Source organism: Leucoraja erinacea, chromosome 26 (assembly GCF_028641065.1).
Source record: "Leucoraja erinacea ecotype New England chromosome 26, Leri_hhj_1, whole genome shotgun sequence".
Taxonomy (NCBI): Eukaryota; Metazoa; Chordata; class Chondrichthyes; order Rajiformes; family Rajidae; genus Leucoraja; species Leucoraja erinaceus.
Genome location: NC_073402.1, coordinates 15,137,929 through 15,154,163, shown reverse-complemented (window position 1 = coordinate 15,154,163; position 16,235 = coordinate 15,137,929). Strand labels below are relative to the sequence as shown.

At 43.1% G+C, this 16,235-nt stretch overlaps 1 protein-coding gene across 1 annotated transcript; it reads left to right on the top strand.

Moving 5' to 3' along the window:
- Positions 1-3,839: 3,839 nt before the first annotated feature.
- Positions 3,840-11,366, top strand: LOC129709680 (interferon alpha-inducible protein 27-like protein 2A). Its single transcript, XM_055656193.1, has 5 exons — positions 3,840-3,951; positions 4,632-4,676; positions 6,059-6,220; positions 9,406-9,567; positions 11,208-11,366. Exons 2-5 carry the CDS (start codon positions 4,637-4,639, stop codon positions 11,285-11,287), a joined length of 444 nt encoding a protein of 147 aa, XP_055512168.1. The 5' UTR covers positions 3,840-3,951; positions 4,632-4,636; the 3' UTR covers positions 11,288-11,366.
- Positions 11,367-16,235: the final 4,869 nt, after the last annotated feature.

Below are 16,235 nucleotides of genomic sequence, written 5' to 3'. Positions count from 1 at the left end.
CTGTGGGAGCATCACACAGGAGGTCTGGTCCCCTAACGCAAAGAGAAAGCCTCTGAGAGACGTGTAGAGGTAGAATCGGATGGGTGCACCGAATCTCTTGCCCAGAGTAGACTAATCGAGGACCAGAGGACATTGGTTCAAGGTGAAAGGGAATAGATTTAATAGGAATCTGAGGGTTATCTTTTTCACACAAAGGGTGGTGAGTGTATGGAACAAGCTGCCAGAGGAGGTAGTTGAGGCTGGGACTTTCCCAAGGCCTTACAGATGTACATTGGGAAGCAATCTGAGATTACTCAAACTACTTCAACAAGCTAGAGTAAACTATAGGAGTTTTATATCCTCATGACACAATGTTTACTTGTGGAGTTGAAATAAACCATCATTAATCAATGTTTAAGAGGGAACTGCAGATGCTGGAGAATCGAAGGTTACACAGAAAAGCTGGAGAAACTCAGCGGGTGCAGCAGCATCTATGGAGCGAAGGAAATAGGCAACGTTTCGGGCCGAAACGTTGCCTATTTCCTTCGCTCCATAGATGCTGCTGCACCCGCTGAGTTTCTCCATCATTAATCAATGTCTGCAACCTTCCATCTTTGTCTTTCCCTAGAGTTAACCTTAACCGTACATTAGGAAAGGTTAAGAGGAAAGGAGCTGCACCCTCGAGATGCTGGGGAGTCGAGGATGGAGAGTGGGGAGATTGAGGGAGAGGAGGGGTTAGAGAGGGAGAGGGAGGAAGGTGGGGGAGGGAGAGTGGGGGAGGAGGGGAATAGAGGGATAGTGAGGGGAGGGGGATAGGGGGAGGTGGGGGATAGAGGGATAGGAGGGGGATAGGGAGGATAGAGGAGTTATGGAGGGAGGGAGTGAATGAGGGTAGTGGAAAGGAGAGGGAGGGAGAAGTGAGGAAGAGATTGGGGAGGGGAGGACAAAAGGGGAAAGAAGAAGGAGGGTGAAGAGGAAGGGAAGGGAGTGCTGCGGGATGAGGGGAAATGAGCCGCGCCTGTGCAGTTGGGGGCTATGCGTGAGTGGTGGAATATTGCGTTGGGGGAATGGGTTGCGTGGGGAACCAGGCCTCCCGTGTGACAGGGTCTAGTCTAGTCTTCCTTATAATTGTCAAAATTCCCAGCAATATTCCTTTAATATTTTCTGTTCTTTGCTGTAGAAGCTGAAATAGTTTAATGTTGAGTTAATCACTTCTGGTACAATGAAATTTGCATTTCATCAAAATCGAAACTAGTTCTCAGAAAATGAAACTTATCTGATTATCTTAGAATGACGTCAGGGTAGCTGTTTATAGTGCAGTGCAGCCAACTTGGTATCCTAGGTAACTGCTGGAGTGTAACTTAGGCCAGATTCACAACAAACTGCAATGTAGTATTTTATTTTTATTTTTTGAAGCAGGGTTTGAAATAATCTGAATAATTGACAAAGCATAACACACAATTAACCTTAAACTTGCTTTTAACTCCTTCAGTTTGTCTGTGCTGTCTGTTAATACAGAAACTAGGGATTTATAGTTTTTTTTAAACAATTCTATATTCCCTCAACTCTTGGAATTTCCAATAGCAATTGCCCCAACACCCAGAATGGATTCTGTTGGTACGAAACTGGCATGTGGGGACTATTCTGTTTCAAAAGTCTATCAGCCCCCCCCCCCCCCCCCCCCCCCCCCACCACCACCACCCCACCCATCTAGTTACAACTGCCCATCATTCTTCAGTTATATAATTTCACTTTCCAGCCTCTTCCTCTATCTTCCGCCGCCTCTCTCCCCAACTGACTCCATCTTCCTATCACCCTTCTACCTATTGCACTAGCCTATTTCTAAGAACACCCTCCTGTTTGTCCTCCCACTCTCAGTTTCCTTCCACCAACTAACTCCATCTGCCCACCATCCTGCCTTTATCTGGTCACTGATTATCTTTCAGTGTCTGCCTCATCCTTCCCCACCTACCTCTATCTGCACATTATCCCCCCCCCCCACCTCACTTGGTTACATCTATCGCCTACCAGCTCCTCTCACCCTCCCTCTTTGTCCTGATGTGGAGTCTCACCCAAAACATCATCCATCATCTGTCCTCTGTCTCCACAGATGCTGCTTGACCTGCTGAGTTCTTCCAACAGGAATCTGTCTTTTACACCAGGTTACTACATCTGCAGTCTTTTCTGTTGATAATAATAAATTAACACACAGCTTCTGTTTCAGGCTGGAGAGAAACAATTAAAATTGATCCCAGCTCAGCACCTTTGGAGCATTTAAAATTCATTTTGTATTTGCAAGAATATTATTGAATGAAATGCTGATGTAACATCAGTTCTGAGGAAATGAAACTGAATAAAATAAAAGTAAATTACCGGCAATTTAAGGTATTTACTAAATAAACAGAGCTTTAAGAAGATACTAGACTGTTGGAGCATCACACAGGAGGTCTGGTCCCCTAACGCAATATTCCAGATCTCCACCAATTCCAATATTGGTGGCCAGGGGGGGGGGGGGGGGGGCTGCTATCTGGAGCGCTAGTATGGGTGTTGTGGGCTGTAGGAACTGTTTTCCAGAGGGCTAGTATGGTCATTGTGGGCCAACTGGATTATTGGGGGCTGTCGCTCAAGCCTGTTGTGTTGGCAGCTCACACACGGCTGGTGGGCTGGCAGTTGATTCACAGCTATTCCTTGAAATTCCATTTCAAGCAGGGTGCAAGGCCACCAAATTCAAGTGCAGTTTCATACCACTTCAAGCAGGGTGCAAGGCCACCAAATGCAAGTTCAGTTTCATACCATTTCAAGCAGAGTGCATGGCCAGTAAAGACAGCGAGTCGTGACCTCTCCCTCCTCCATATTGCAGAGATTGAGCCACGCCCACACTTCCAGGTTTTACAGTCCCTCCCCCTCCCACCAGAAGCGGCATGGCCTTCATGGTGTGAATGACAGGAGAGAGAATCTCAACATTATTTAAACACTAATAACTCTTTTATTTTTAATCGATGGGAAAAATCTTTGGCACCTGATGAGCGGAGGGGGACTCTGAGTAAGATGGCCAAAAATCTAAGCTGTACGTGATAACATTTTTCTAAAATCAATATAAAACACAAACAGGAAGTGCTCAAAATTATATAGAAGGCAAGGCAACTTTAATCAGGCAAGGCAAATTTAATCAGGCAAGGCAACCTTATACAGGCAAGGCAACTTTAATTAGGCAAGGCAACTTTAATTAGGCAAAGCAACTTTAATTAGGCAACACAGCTTTAGCATTTCCAAACCAAAGGCAACACAGCCTTAGCATTTCCAAACCAAAGGCAACACAGCTTGAGCATTTCCAAACCAAAGGCAACACTGCTCTAGCATTTCCAAACTATATTTTCAAACCACATTAAGGGCACTGACTGGTCAGTAAAGCCACTCACATTTTAGTAGACATGTGTTCAATGTTATTCACAGCTCAGACTGAGAATTGCGACCTCTCGCTCCCCCATTTTGCAGAGAACTGAGGCACCTGCACACTTCCGGGTTTTATAGTCCTCCGGAAGGGGTGTGAACTTCAGGAGAGAGAATCTCAACATTTTTAAAACACTAATAACTGTTTTATTTTTCATCAATGGGAAAAATTATCTTGTCCTGCGCAGCGGAGGGGGACTCTGAGTAAGATGGCCAAAAATCACAGCCGTAAGTGGCAGCATTTTTTCTAAAATCAATATACAGAACAACAGGAAGTGGTCAAGATCAGATATTTAGTAATATAGAAGATTTAAGGTCTTGAATGCTGTATGATATTTGCAAATATAATTTACTGGTTGATCCACATTCTTGCTCTATACAAGGAAATACTTTAAATCTTTGATAATTGTCTCGAATAATGACTAACTTTAGGACCCGGAAGAGTACACTTGGCTTGCTATATATATTGGTTCTTCAGCGAATGTTGAGAGAACCTATTGTCAACAGACAACAGTACCAAAGGTGATGTAGAAAATATTTAAATTAAGATTTATGCAATAAAATTACATGGTGGAGGTTTTGCTAACAACTTCCTGATAAATATCTGTGTTTTTTGGGACCAGGGTGTGTTTGTCATCTTTTGCAGTCAGACATTGACAAGTAAAATTCAACTTGGATATCTGGGCAGGTTTGCGGAGATGAAGGAAGGAAAAGGGAAGTAAAGAAAATGGTATATAAAGATGGGAACACATAAAGTTGGTTAAAGTAAATGAAATGTAAAGATGCCTTAATTTTTTTTTCCTTTATAAAATCTTTGACGTTTTAAACTTCTGTGCAAAGGGTTTTACAGCAGTTATAATGGCAGAGGCCAGTTCTCTTTGACAGCATTGAGAACTTTGAAATACATTGAAATACATTTCTCTTTGAAATACATTGAGTGAGTCATTTTTTTCACTGGCCTGGAGAAGTTGGCACACAGAGTGGAAATGTGGAAATCCTGAAGCCACTGCCAATTCCTGCCTGGATAATAGAGAACTGATGTGAACGGGTGATCGCTGGTTGGTGTGGAAAAAGTGGGCTGAAGGGTCTTTTGCATGGTGTATCTCAGAAAAAAAACGTTACCTTTAAACTATTTGCTGAAGTATTTAAATACAAGTTCAAAGCAAGGTTTATTTTTAAATGGTTTATTTTTCTCTTCACAGAAAAAATGGGTTTAATAACGCTTATTCTGGCAGGCACTGGTGGTGGTGAGTAGAATCAATAAGTAAACTTTTGATTTATATAACTTTAAGTGACCCCGGCATTCCCTCTCTCTCCATCCCTTCCCCACCAGCTTCTCATTTTCACGGGGTCTTCTTGCTCGTGCTGCCGGGAGCAAGTGATTATTGTGTTCGAGAAACTGCCCTCACCTCTGACGACGTGCCCCCCTCACACTCCCTCTCTCTCCCCCCTTCCCTCTCTGTGCCTCTGTGTCCCTCTCTCTACCCTGCATTAGTCAGGATTCTTCTAACTTGAAGGCCAAAAGCATTTAACAAAGACTATTCTAAGGTCAGATGCCATAAGTATTAGAAATTATTTACTGTATTTTAATAGTGTGGGCAGGACTGTGTTGTGACTACTAAAGCTGCTGCCTCACAGCTGCAGAGATTGGGTTCAGTCCTGACCTGCCTTCGTGGAGTTTGTCAATTTTTCATCCATAGGTTTCCTCCAGGTAAGGAGGTTTCTTCCACATCACCAATGCATGCAGGTTGGTGGATTAATTGTCCAGCGTCAATTGCCTCTTACCTGTAGGTGAGTGGTACCCGAAGAGAGTAGATACAGTAAGATACTTATGTAGGGGGAGAATTATATGAGATTAGAGTAAGTGGATGCATATTAGTCTGGTTGGGCCGAAGAATCAGAGCACAGAATTTTATTACATTAATACCGCAATTCAATATTTTATTTTTCTGATTGTTGTTCAGAGAGATGTAGCCCTTGTGTAGGAAGGTGCTGCTGATGTTGGTTTACACCAAAGGCAGGCACAAAATGCTAGAGTGACTCAGCGGATCATTGTGTTACTCCAACATTTTGTGTCTATCTTAGATGTAACCCTTTCTCCTCAGTGTCTCTGCACTGCACAGTTTCTTGATACTTTTTTGTTTAGGTTTCATTAGAGGCTGTGCTGAGCCAAGGGAGGAAGTCCTGTAAGATACTAAAATGAGATTAGATGTGCTGTGAATGTTCCCCTTCAGTTTTATATCAGCTACAACTTGTGCCCATAGCACAGCCTCTTTGATTTGGTACTGAGGTGACCACAAAAATGTAATTTGGTGGCACATCTCCCATAATATTCAAGTGAATAGTGCATTCGCAGGAAAGAATTACAGATGCTGGCATAAATCAAAGTCTGAAGAGTCTCGACCCGAAAGGTCTCCAGAGATGCTGCCTGTCCCGCTGAGTTACTCCAGCATTTTGTGTCTTACAGTAAATGTGCATGTTGGGTGGAGTGCTATCTTACCCATCATTAAATTGCTTGAATGTACCTTTCATAGAAATAGTGCCACCTAAATCCCTGTGTGTTCTTGGTTTGTATTGAGCTCCTGTATTAATGTACTCTGATCAAATGGGGGGATGTTTCTTCCTTTAGCCGCTTTCATTGCTGCAGCCCCCTTTGTTTTGGGGGCAGTGGGCTTCACCGCTGGTGGGATAGTGGCCGGTTCTGTCGCTGCAAAGATGATGGGTGCGGCCGCTGCTGCAAGTGGAGGAGGTGTTGCAGCTGGAAGCATGGTGGCTGTTCTTCAATCGGCTGGTAAGGTCCAGTGAAGAGAAATGGGCATCTCTCAATCTTCCTTGCTTAAATTCTTTGTGCTGAACATGGCGCGGAATAACATTTTCATATTAAATACACCAAGAATGTATCTTTATAGCAATGAATTTAATTCTGTATATTTTAATTACACCAACGTAAAAATAAAATCTGTTATGGCTTTTCTGTAAATATAAATATAAAATTAAGATCATTTGAAGAACAATTCCTCTGAATAACATCAGCTAAGGCCAGTAGGCTGTGTGAGCTTCGGTACATAATAGGGTAATGAAAAGTCTTGGTCCGCAGAAGTGGGAAAGTGTTATCAGTGAAGAAAGCAGACGGGCACTTCTCTGGGTGAGAATGAGACTCTAGAGTGGTCTGGTGCCACTGTGGTTCCATGGTATATGAAGTCTCAGATCAGTAGAGAACATTATGAGGGGAGAGAGAACCAACAGTTAGAGGTTGGGTAGAAAGCGGAATAAGGTCCTGCAGACTGAAATTTAAAAGCCGGATCTCTCTGTTTGTGATCTTAAGATTGCTTGCACTTGTGAGGGTTTAAATAGGTGGACAGGATGTGTGCCTAGCTAAAGAGCTTGGGCAGGCGAATAATTGGGATTGCTTCTGGAGGCGGAGGGACCTAAGCGAGAATGATAGATTGCACCTAAATGGAAGGTAACCGTTATCCTAGTAAGAGATTTATGTGTGCTCCTCAGAAGGTTTTTAAACACAATTGGCAGGTGGAAGGGAAGATTAGTGCAGCAGTTGTGGAGGCATTCTGGGGAACGTAGAGGATTATCAAACAAATCCAGTGGGCAGAGCAGAGACAGGTTAGGAATCATGGAAAGGCTAGCAGAGTCGACTGTGTTTGTGTTAATGAAGCAGACCCCACAGGTAAATCATTTGGGCATAGAGCATGGATCAGCACTTGGAATTATGATGTTATAGCAACCACAGAAATATGGTTGAAGGAAGAGCGGGACTGGCAACTTAATGTGCGGGTGCATAGAAATTTCAGATGGGACAAAATGAATGCAAAAGAGAAGGGAAGGGTCACACTACTCATTATGGAGAAGACAATAGCTGTACAGAGAATCATAGAATATAGAATGTATAGCACAAGGAATGGGCCCTTCGGCATTTAAGAGACTTTTGCATAGGCACATGGATATGCAGGGAATAGAGGGAAATGGATCATGTGCAGACAGATAAGACTTGGTCGGCATCATGTTTGGCACAAACATTTGGGCTGAAAGGCCCGTTCCTGTATTGTCCTATATTATGTGGGAGAAAAAAAGAAAATGTGCATAAAATTGCAATGGTAGTGCAAACCTCAATAGATTTCCATTGTTGAGTTTGGATTCGGGCTGATTTAAGAACCTGATAGATGCAGGAAAGAAACTGTTCCTGGACCTGGTGATGTGTGACTTTGTGGTCCCATACCTCCTGCCCAGTGATAGCAGTTAGAAAAGGCATGGCTTGGATGATGGGGATCCTTAATGATAGATGCTTCCTTCATGTGTTAGTGCCAGGTGGCATGGTACCTATGCTGCTCAGGGATGAGGTGTTGGTTGTTAATAATTTCAGGGTGTCTCAAATTGTTTACAGTTCATTCTTATTTGTTGTTTCCTGCTTTTCTTTAGGAGCTGCAGGACTGTCTGCCGCTGCTAATACAATAGTTGGAGTTGGAGGTGCATTAGTTGGTGCAGCGATCGCACTCTGAAGAGAAGAATGGCCTAAATAAAATTGAACAAATTACCGTTCTTAAATTCTGAAATTAATAAAACTTACATTGAATCATCTGTAACTGTTCAGGCTGCTTACTTCTTCCACTTGCGTGTAGCATGCACAGCCTAAAGTTGTAGGACAACTTGTTCTATTTGATCTTATTTGATTGTGCGCATTAGTCGAAACTTCTTGCTCGTGCTGCCGGGAGCAAGTGATTATTGTGTTCGAGAAACTGCCCTCACCTCTGACGACGTGCCCCCCTCACACTCCCTCTCTCTCCCCCCTTCCCTCTCTGTGCCTCTGTGTCCCTCTCTCTACCCTGCATTAGTCAGGATTCTTCTAACTTGAAGGCCAAAAGCATTTAACAAAGACTATTCTAAGGTCAGATGCCATAAGTATTAGAAATTATTTACTGTATTTTAATAGTGTGGGCAGGACTGTGTTGTGACTACTAAAGCTGCTGCCTCACAGCTGCAGAGATTGGGTTCAGTCCTGACCTGCCTTCGTGGAGTTTGTCAATTTTTCATCCATAGGTTTCCTCCAGGTAAGGAGGTTTCTTCCACATCACCAATGCATGCAGGTTGGTGGATTAATTGTCCAGCGTCAATTGCCTCTTACCTGTAGGTGAGTGGTACCCGAAGAGAGTAGATACAGTAAGATACTTATGTAGGGGGAGAATTATATGAGATTAGAGTAAGTGGATGCATATTAGTCTGGTTGGGCCGAAGAATCAGAGCACAGAATTTTATTACATTAATACCGCAATTCAATATTTTATTTTTCTGATTGTTGTTCAGAGAGATGTAGCCCTTGTGTAGGAAGGTGCTGCTGATGTTGGTTTACACCAAAGGCAGGCACAAAATGCTAGAGTGACTCAGCGGATCATTGTGTTACTCCAACATTTTGTGTCTATCTTAGATGTAACCCTTTCTCCTCAGTGTCTCTGCACTGCACAGTTTCTTGATACTTTTTTGTTTAGGTTTCATTAGAGGCTGTGCTGAGCCAAGGGAGGAAGTCCTGTAAGATACTAAAATGAGATTAGATGTGCTGTGAATGTTCCCCTTCAGTTTTATATCAGCTACAACTTGTGCCCATAGCACAGCCTCTTTGATTTGGTACTGAGGTGACCACAAAAATGTAATTTGGTGGCACATCTCCCATAATATTCAAGTGAATAGTGCATTCGCAGGAAAGAATTACAGATGCTGGCATAAATCAAAGTCTGAAGAGTCTCGACCCGAAAGGTCTCCAGAGATGCTGCCTGTCCCGCTGAGTTACTCCAGCATTTTGTGTCTTACAGTAAATGTGCATGTTGGGTGGAGTGCTATCTTACCCATCATTAAATTGCTTGAATGTACCTTTCATAGAAATAGTGCCACCTAAATCCCTGTGTGTTCTTGGTTTGTATTGAGCTCCTGTATTAATGTACTCTGATCAAATGGGGATGTTTCTTCCTTTAGCCGCTTTCATTCCTGCAGCCCCCTTTGTTTTGGGGGCAGCGGGCTTCACCGCTGGTGAGATAGTGGCCGGTTCTGTCGCTGCAAAGATGATGGGTGCGGCCGCTGCTGCAAGTGGAGGAGGTGTTGCAGCTGGAAGCATGGTGGCTGTTCTTCAATCGGCTGGTAAGGTCCAGTGAAGAGAAATGGGCATCTCTCAATCTTCCTTGCTTAAATTCTTTGTGCTGAACATGGCGCGGAATAACATTTTCATATTAAATACACCAAGAATGTATCTTTATAGCAATGAATTTAATTCTGTATATTTTAATTACACCAACGTAAAAATAAAATCTGTTATGGCTTTTCTGTAAATATAAATATAAAATTAAGATCATTTGACGAACAATTCCTCTGAATAACATCAGCTAAGGCCAGTAGGCTGTGTGAGCTTCGGTACATAATAGGGTAATGAAAAGTCTTGGTCCGCAGAAGTGGGAAAGTGTTATCAGTGAAGAAAGCAGACGGGCACTTCTCTGGGTGAGAATGAGACTCTAGAGTGGTCTGGTGCCACTGTGGTTCCATGGTATATGAAGTCTCAGATCAGTAGAGAACATTATGAGGGGAGAGAGAACCAACAGTTAGAGGTTGGGTAGAAAGCGGAATAAGGTCCTGCAGACTGAAATTTAAAAGCCGGATCTCTCTGTTTGTGATCTTAAGATTGCTTGCACTTGTGAGGGTTTAAATAGGTGGACAGGATGTGTGCCTAGCTAAAGAGCTTGGGCAGGCGAATAATTGGGATTGCTTCTGGAGGCGGAGGGACCTAAGCGAGAATGATAGATTGCACCTAAATGGAAGGTAACCGTTATCCTAGTAAGAGATTTATGTGTGCTCCTCAGAAGGTTTTTAAACACAATTGGCAGGTGGAAGGGAAGATTAGTGCAGCAGTTGTGGAGGCATTCTGGGGAACGTAGAGGATTATCAAACAAATCCAGTGGGCAGAGCAGAGACAGGTTAGGAATCATGGAAAGGCTAGCAGAGTCGACTGTGTTTGTGTTAATGAAGCAGACCCCACAGGTAAATCATTTGGGCATAGAGCATGGATCAGCACTTGGAATTATGATGTTATAGCAACCACAGAAATATGGTTGAAGGAAGAGCGGGACTGGCAACTTAATGTGCGGGTGCATAGAAATTTCAGATGGGACAAAATGAATGCAAAAGAGAAGGGAAGGGTCACACTACTCATTATGGAGAAGACAATAGCTGTACAGAGAATCATAGAATATAGAATGTATAGCACAAGGAATGGGCCCTTCGGCATTTAAGAGACTTTTGCATAGGCACATGGATATGCAGGGAATAGAGGGAAATGGATCATGTGCAGACAGATAAGACTTGGTCGGCATCATGTTTGGCACAAACATTTGGGCTGAAAGGCCCGTTCCTGTATTGTCCTATATTATGTGGGAGAAAAAAAGAAAATGTGCATAAAATTGCAATGGTAGTGCAAACCTCAATAGATTTCCATTGTTGAGTTTGGATTCGGGCTGATTTAAGAACCTGATAGATGCAGGAAAGAAACTGTTCCTGGACCTGGTGATGTGTGACTTCGTGGTCCCATACCTCCTGCCCAGTGATAGCAGTTAGAAAAGGCATGGCTTGGATGATGGGGATCCTTAATGATAGATGCTTCCTTCATGTGTTAGTGCCAGGTGGCATGGTACCTATGCTGCTCAGGGATGAGGTGTTGGTTGTTAATAATTTCAGGGTGTCTCAAATTGTTTACAGTTCATTCTTATTTGTTGTTTCCTGCTTTTCTTTAGGAGCTGCAGGACTGTCTGCCGCTGCTAATACAATAGTTGGAGTTGGAGGTGCATTAGTTGGTGCAGCGATCGCACTCTGAAGAGAAGAATGGCCTAAATAAAAGTGAACAAATTACCGTTCTTAAATTCTGAAATTAATAAAACTTACATTGAATCATCTGTAACTGTTCAGGCTGCTTACTTCTTCCACTTGCGTGTAGCATGCACAGCCTAAAGTTGTAGGACAACTTGTTCTATTTGATCTTATTTGATTGTGCGCATTAGTCGAAACAGGGCGGACCACGTGAAGGTTGCAATCTTGCACCCCGGCTGCTTACTGGGATGGGGAACATAATATTTTGAGAGGTTCTGATGTTTCTTCTCACAGGAGATGTTCTAGAACTGAGAGGCATAGTTTCCAAACCTATCTCAGGTGAAAATTAGGAAAGATTGCTCTCAGATGGCTGTACCTAAAACTTCTGTACCTCTTGCCTCATGGCAGAGGGGAGATGAAGGAATGACTGGGATGAGACTGGTCCTTTATGATGCTAGATACCTGGCTATGAGGCACTGTGAAGTGTAGAAGCAGACAATAGAAGGGAGGACAATAAAGGTATGGATATGGACGATATGGATATGTAATGCTATGGATGAGAATGTACAAGATATGATTAGTAAGTTTGTGGATGACACAAAAATAGGTGGTAACATTTGGAGTGAAGATGATTATAAACTTGTTGCGGGATATTGATCAGCTGGGCAGGTTGGCCGAGGAATGACTAATGGAGATCAATTCAGATAAGTGAGGTGTTGCATTTTGGGAAGTCGTACCAGGGCAATGAATAGTAAGGCAATGTGGAGTGTTGTAGAGGTGAAGGATCTCAGAGTACAAGTAAATAGCTTCTCCTCAGACTAATATCCTGACCTTAACTGATTCACCGATTACTTTGTAGGGTCTGCCTCAAACTTCTCCCCTCCCCAACCCCAATCTGACTAAGCATCATCCCCTCACCTCACCTGGTTACACCTGTTGCCTTACCAGCCCGTCTCATCCCTCCCTCATTGGCCTGATGCAGAGTCTCGATCCAAATCGTCATCCATCCTCTGCTTGACCTGCTGAGTTCCTCCAACAGGAACCTCTCTTTTCCACCAGGTTACTACATCTGCAGTCTTATCTGTTGAGAATAAATGACCACACAGCTTCTGTTTCGGGTTGGAGAGAAACCATTATAATTGATCCCAGCCCAGCATCCTTGAAGCATTTAAAAATGTTGTGCTATCAACCAATTTACTTTGCATTCGCAAGAGTATAGGGTGGTTGCACGGAAGGTCACTGGGTCATAGGGCTCGACGCACGGAGCCGCTAAATCCAACTGGAAGACATCCGTCACTTCCGGTATATGTTATTAATGCTAGAAACGCGTACTTTCCTACCTGTTAAAAACCAAAGATCCTAGAGGAGCAAGATAGACCACTCTTCCGAAATTCAATGGGCTGACGTGTAGTACGTGACGGAACGTCACGGCCGCCATTTTTCAATGCGACACGCGACTTCCGGTATGCCACCCGCTGTGATCCAAAGCAAAGATTATAGAGCTCCGCTATAATCTTTGATCCAAAGCAAAGATCCTCGAGTATCTTGTAGCGGGAACAGCCCCCTCCTTTGCGTAGTTTCCCTTGCATTGTATTGCTTTAACACACACTGCACAAAATTAAATTTAACGTATACATATTATATATATTTATATGAATGTGTGTCTGTGTGTGAGAGGCAAGTTAGAGATAGTTAAGTTTATTCTCATGGATCAGAAGCAACTTTGATTTAAATAATCACTATTAATTTATTTGTCTTGTAAGATGATATACATAAACCATAAAGGCAATTATATATATAATTATATAGTAATAATATATATATGCATATATATATTTATACACACATATATATATACACATACATATATACACACACATATATACACATACATACATACGTATACACATACATATGCACACATACAAATACACACATACATATGGATACATTTATATGCATACATACACACATATAAACATATATATACATACATATATACACACATATACATATACATGCATATATACACATACATGCATATATATACACATACATATATATTTATACATATGATTAACATGTAGAGGAACCAACGAGAGAGCAGGCTATTTTAGACTGGGTATTGAGTAATGAGGAAGGGTTAGTTAGCAATCTTGTTGTACGTGCCCCCTTGGGCAAGAGTGACCATAATATGGTTGAGTTCTTCATTAGGCAGGCAGTGACTAGTGGGGTACCGCAAGGCTCAGTGCTGGGACCCCAGCTATTTACAATATATATTAATGATCTGGATGAGGGAATTGAAGGCAATATCTCCAAGTTTGCGGATGACACTAAGCTGGGGGGGCAGTGTTAGCTGTGAGGAGGATGCTAGGAGACTGCAAGGTGACTTGGATAGGGCTGGGTGAGTGGGCAAATGTTTGGCAGATGCAGTATAATGTGGATAAATGTGAGGTTATCCACTTGGGTGGCAAAAACAGGAAAGCAGACTATTATCTAAATGCCGGCCGACTTTGAAAAGGGGAGATGCAGCGAGACCTGGGTGTCATGGTACACCAGTCATTGAAAGTAGGCATGCAGGTGCAGCAGGCAGTGAAGAAAGCGAATGGTATGTTAGCTTTCATAGCAAAAGGATTTGAGTATAGGAGCAGAGAGTTTCTACTGCAGTTGTACAGGGTCTTGGTGAGACCACACCTGGAGTATTGCGTACAGTTTTGGTCTCCAAATCTGAGGAAGGACATTATTGCCATAGAGGGAGTGCAGAGAAGGTTCACCAGACTGATTCCTGGGATGTCAGGACTGTCTTATGAAGAAAGACTGGATACACTTGGTTTATACTCTCTAGAATTTAGGAGATTGAGAGTGGATCTTATAGAAACTTGCAAAATTCTTAAGGGGTTGGACAGGCTAGATGCAGGAAGATTGTTCCCGATGTTGGGGAAGTCCAGGACAAGGGGTCACAGCTTAAGGATAAGGGGGAAATCCTTTAAAACCGAGATGAGAAGAACCTTTTTCACACAGAGAGTGGTGAATCTCTGGAACTCTCTGCCGCAGAGGGTAGTCGAGGCCAGTTAATTGGCTATATTTAAGAGGGAGTTAGATGTGGCCCTTGTGGCTAAGGGGATCAGAGGGTATGGAGAGAAGGCAGGTACGGGATACTGAGTTGGATGATCAGCCATGATCATATTGAATGGCGGTGCAGGCTCGAAGGGCCGAATGGCCTACTCCTGCACCTAATTTCTATGTTTCTATTATTTTCCAACGATCAATAGATTTACGATCAGTTCCTGTGGATTGGAGGATAGCTAATGCTATCCCACTTTTCAAGAAAGGAGCGAGAGAGAAAACGGGGAATTACAGACCAGTTAGCCTGACTTTGGTGGTGTGAAAGATGCTGGAGTCAATTATTAAAGATGTAATAATGGGGCATTTGGATAGCAGTAAAAGGATTAGTCCAAGTCAACATGGATTTATGATTTTACAATGCATTTAAGCCTCTCCCATTTTTATGAGATGAATTCCTGGAATATGTAGGAAGTTTATTGTAACCTAGTGCTACTTGCCTGAACAATGGATGATATATCACTTAAATGCAATTGTTTTCAGTTGTGTGGAGAGACCTGTATATTGAAAATGCGTTTTGCCTCTAATATGTCAATTTACCTTAAATGTAGATGAGCTTATTAAAATCTTCTTACAAAGACCATTAAGTATTTTCTATCTATCCTCTTTTGGACCCAAGGCATAGCAGAGCTGCCAACTCTCACGAAGAGGTAAGGGAGGGAGAGAGGGAAGGGAGGGAGAGAGGGAAGGGAGGGAGATCGCGAAGAGAGGGGGGGGAGAGAGAGAGAGAGAGATCGAGAGAAGAGAGGGGAGCGAGAGATCGAGAGGAGGGGAGAGAGAGATCGAGAGAGAGAGAGGGAGAAGGGGGGAGGGAGAGGGAGAAGGGGGAGAAGGGGGAGGGAGGGGGAAGGGGAAAGGGGGGACAGGGAGAAGGGGGAGGGGGGAGAAGGGGGACAGGGACAAGGGGGACAGGGACAAGGGGGAGAGGGAGAGTGGAACGATAGCACATTATAACGCGCAGCCGTCCCATTCCTACCAAAGATTTTAGAGCAGAGCTCCACTAGTATCTTTGATTGCGGCCGCCGCCACCGAACCCCCCGACCCACCATTGCACCCAAAGATGATAGAGCAGAGTTATATAATATTTGATTGCACCCTTCTTCACAGCGGGCTTGTGATCTTTGCTTGTGATGTCTTGTATGTATGTGAGTGTTGTTTGCTATGTCCCTATGTTCGAGGAATATAATGGGTAACAGCCGCCCATTCTCGGACTTGAATCTGAGCTCGAAACATCTCCTGGTCACTGGACATGATGTGTCCGCGGGCCATATTGTGCAGACTAATCCCTTACAAAACAAAACCAAAAACGTACAGAAGTGCTAAAATTGTCTTTATTATTGTGGTGAGTAAAAAACTATTAAAAATAAGTCTAATAACTTTCTAATGTACCGACAAACCCAGTTTCCCAATGGCCGTTGATGGGAGAACAGAAAATAACATTTTCACGACAGAATATCGACTGAAAATAATAAAAATATTTTCTCACCTTTCTTTTTTATTGGGGAACCTAAAGAATGACAGGTTGGGTCGTTTAGATTTACGATTAGAATACTTGATAGCAGAGCAGTGAGATGGAATTTAGATAAGGACGCCATGACAGTGTGGGGGAAGCCCAATAAATGCCTCGAAAAATGGCGTCGACGATCACACACGTCATACTACGCGTTTTTCGAGGAGTGGTCTATCTTGCTCCTCTAGGATCTTTGTTAAAAACCGCCAAAATGTTGAATTTTTGCGCTGAAAAAAATTGTGGGAGTCGGGGTAAGTGAGAGACATGTACCCAACTTTAGAATTCCAAACGTGAAGCGAAATGAAGGTATAGAGAAGCGAGA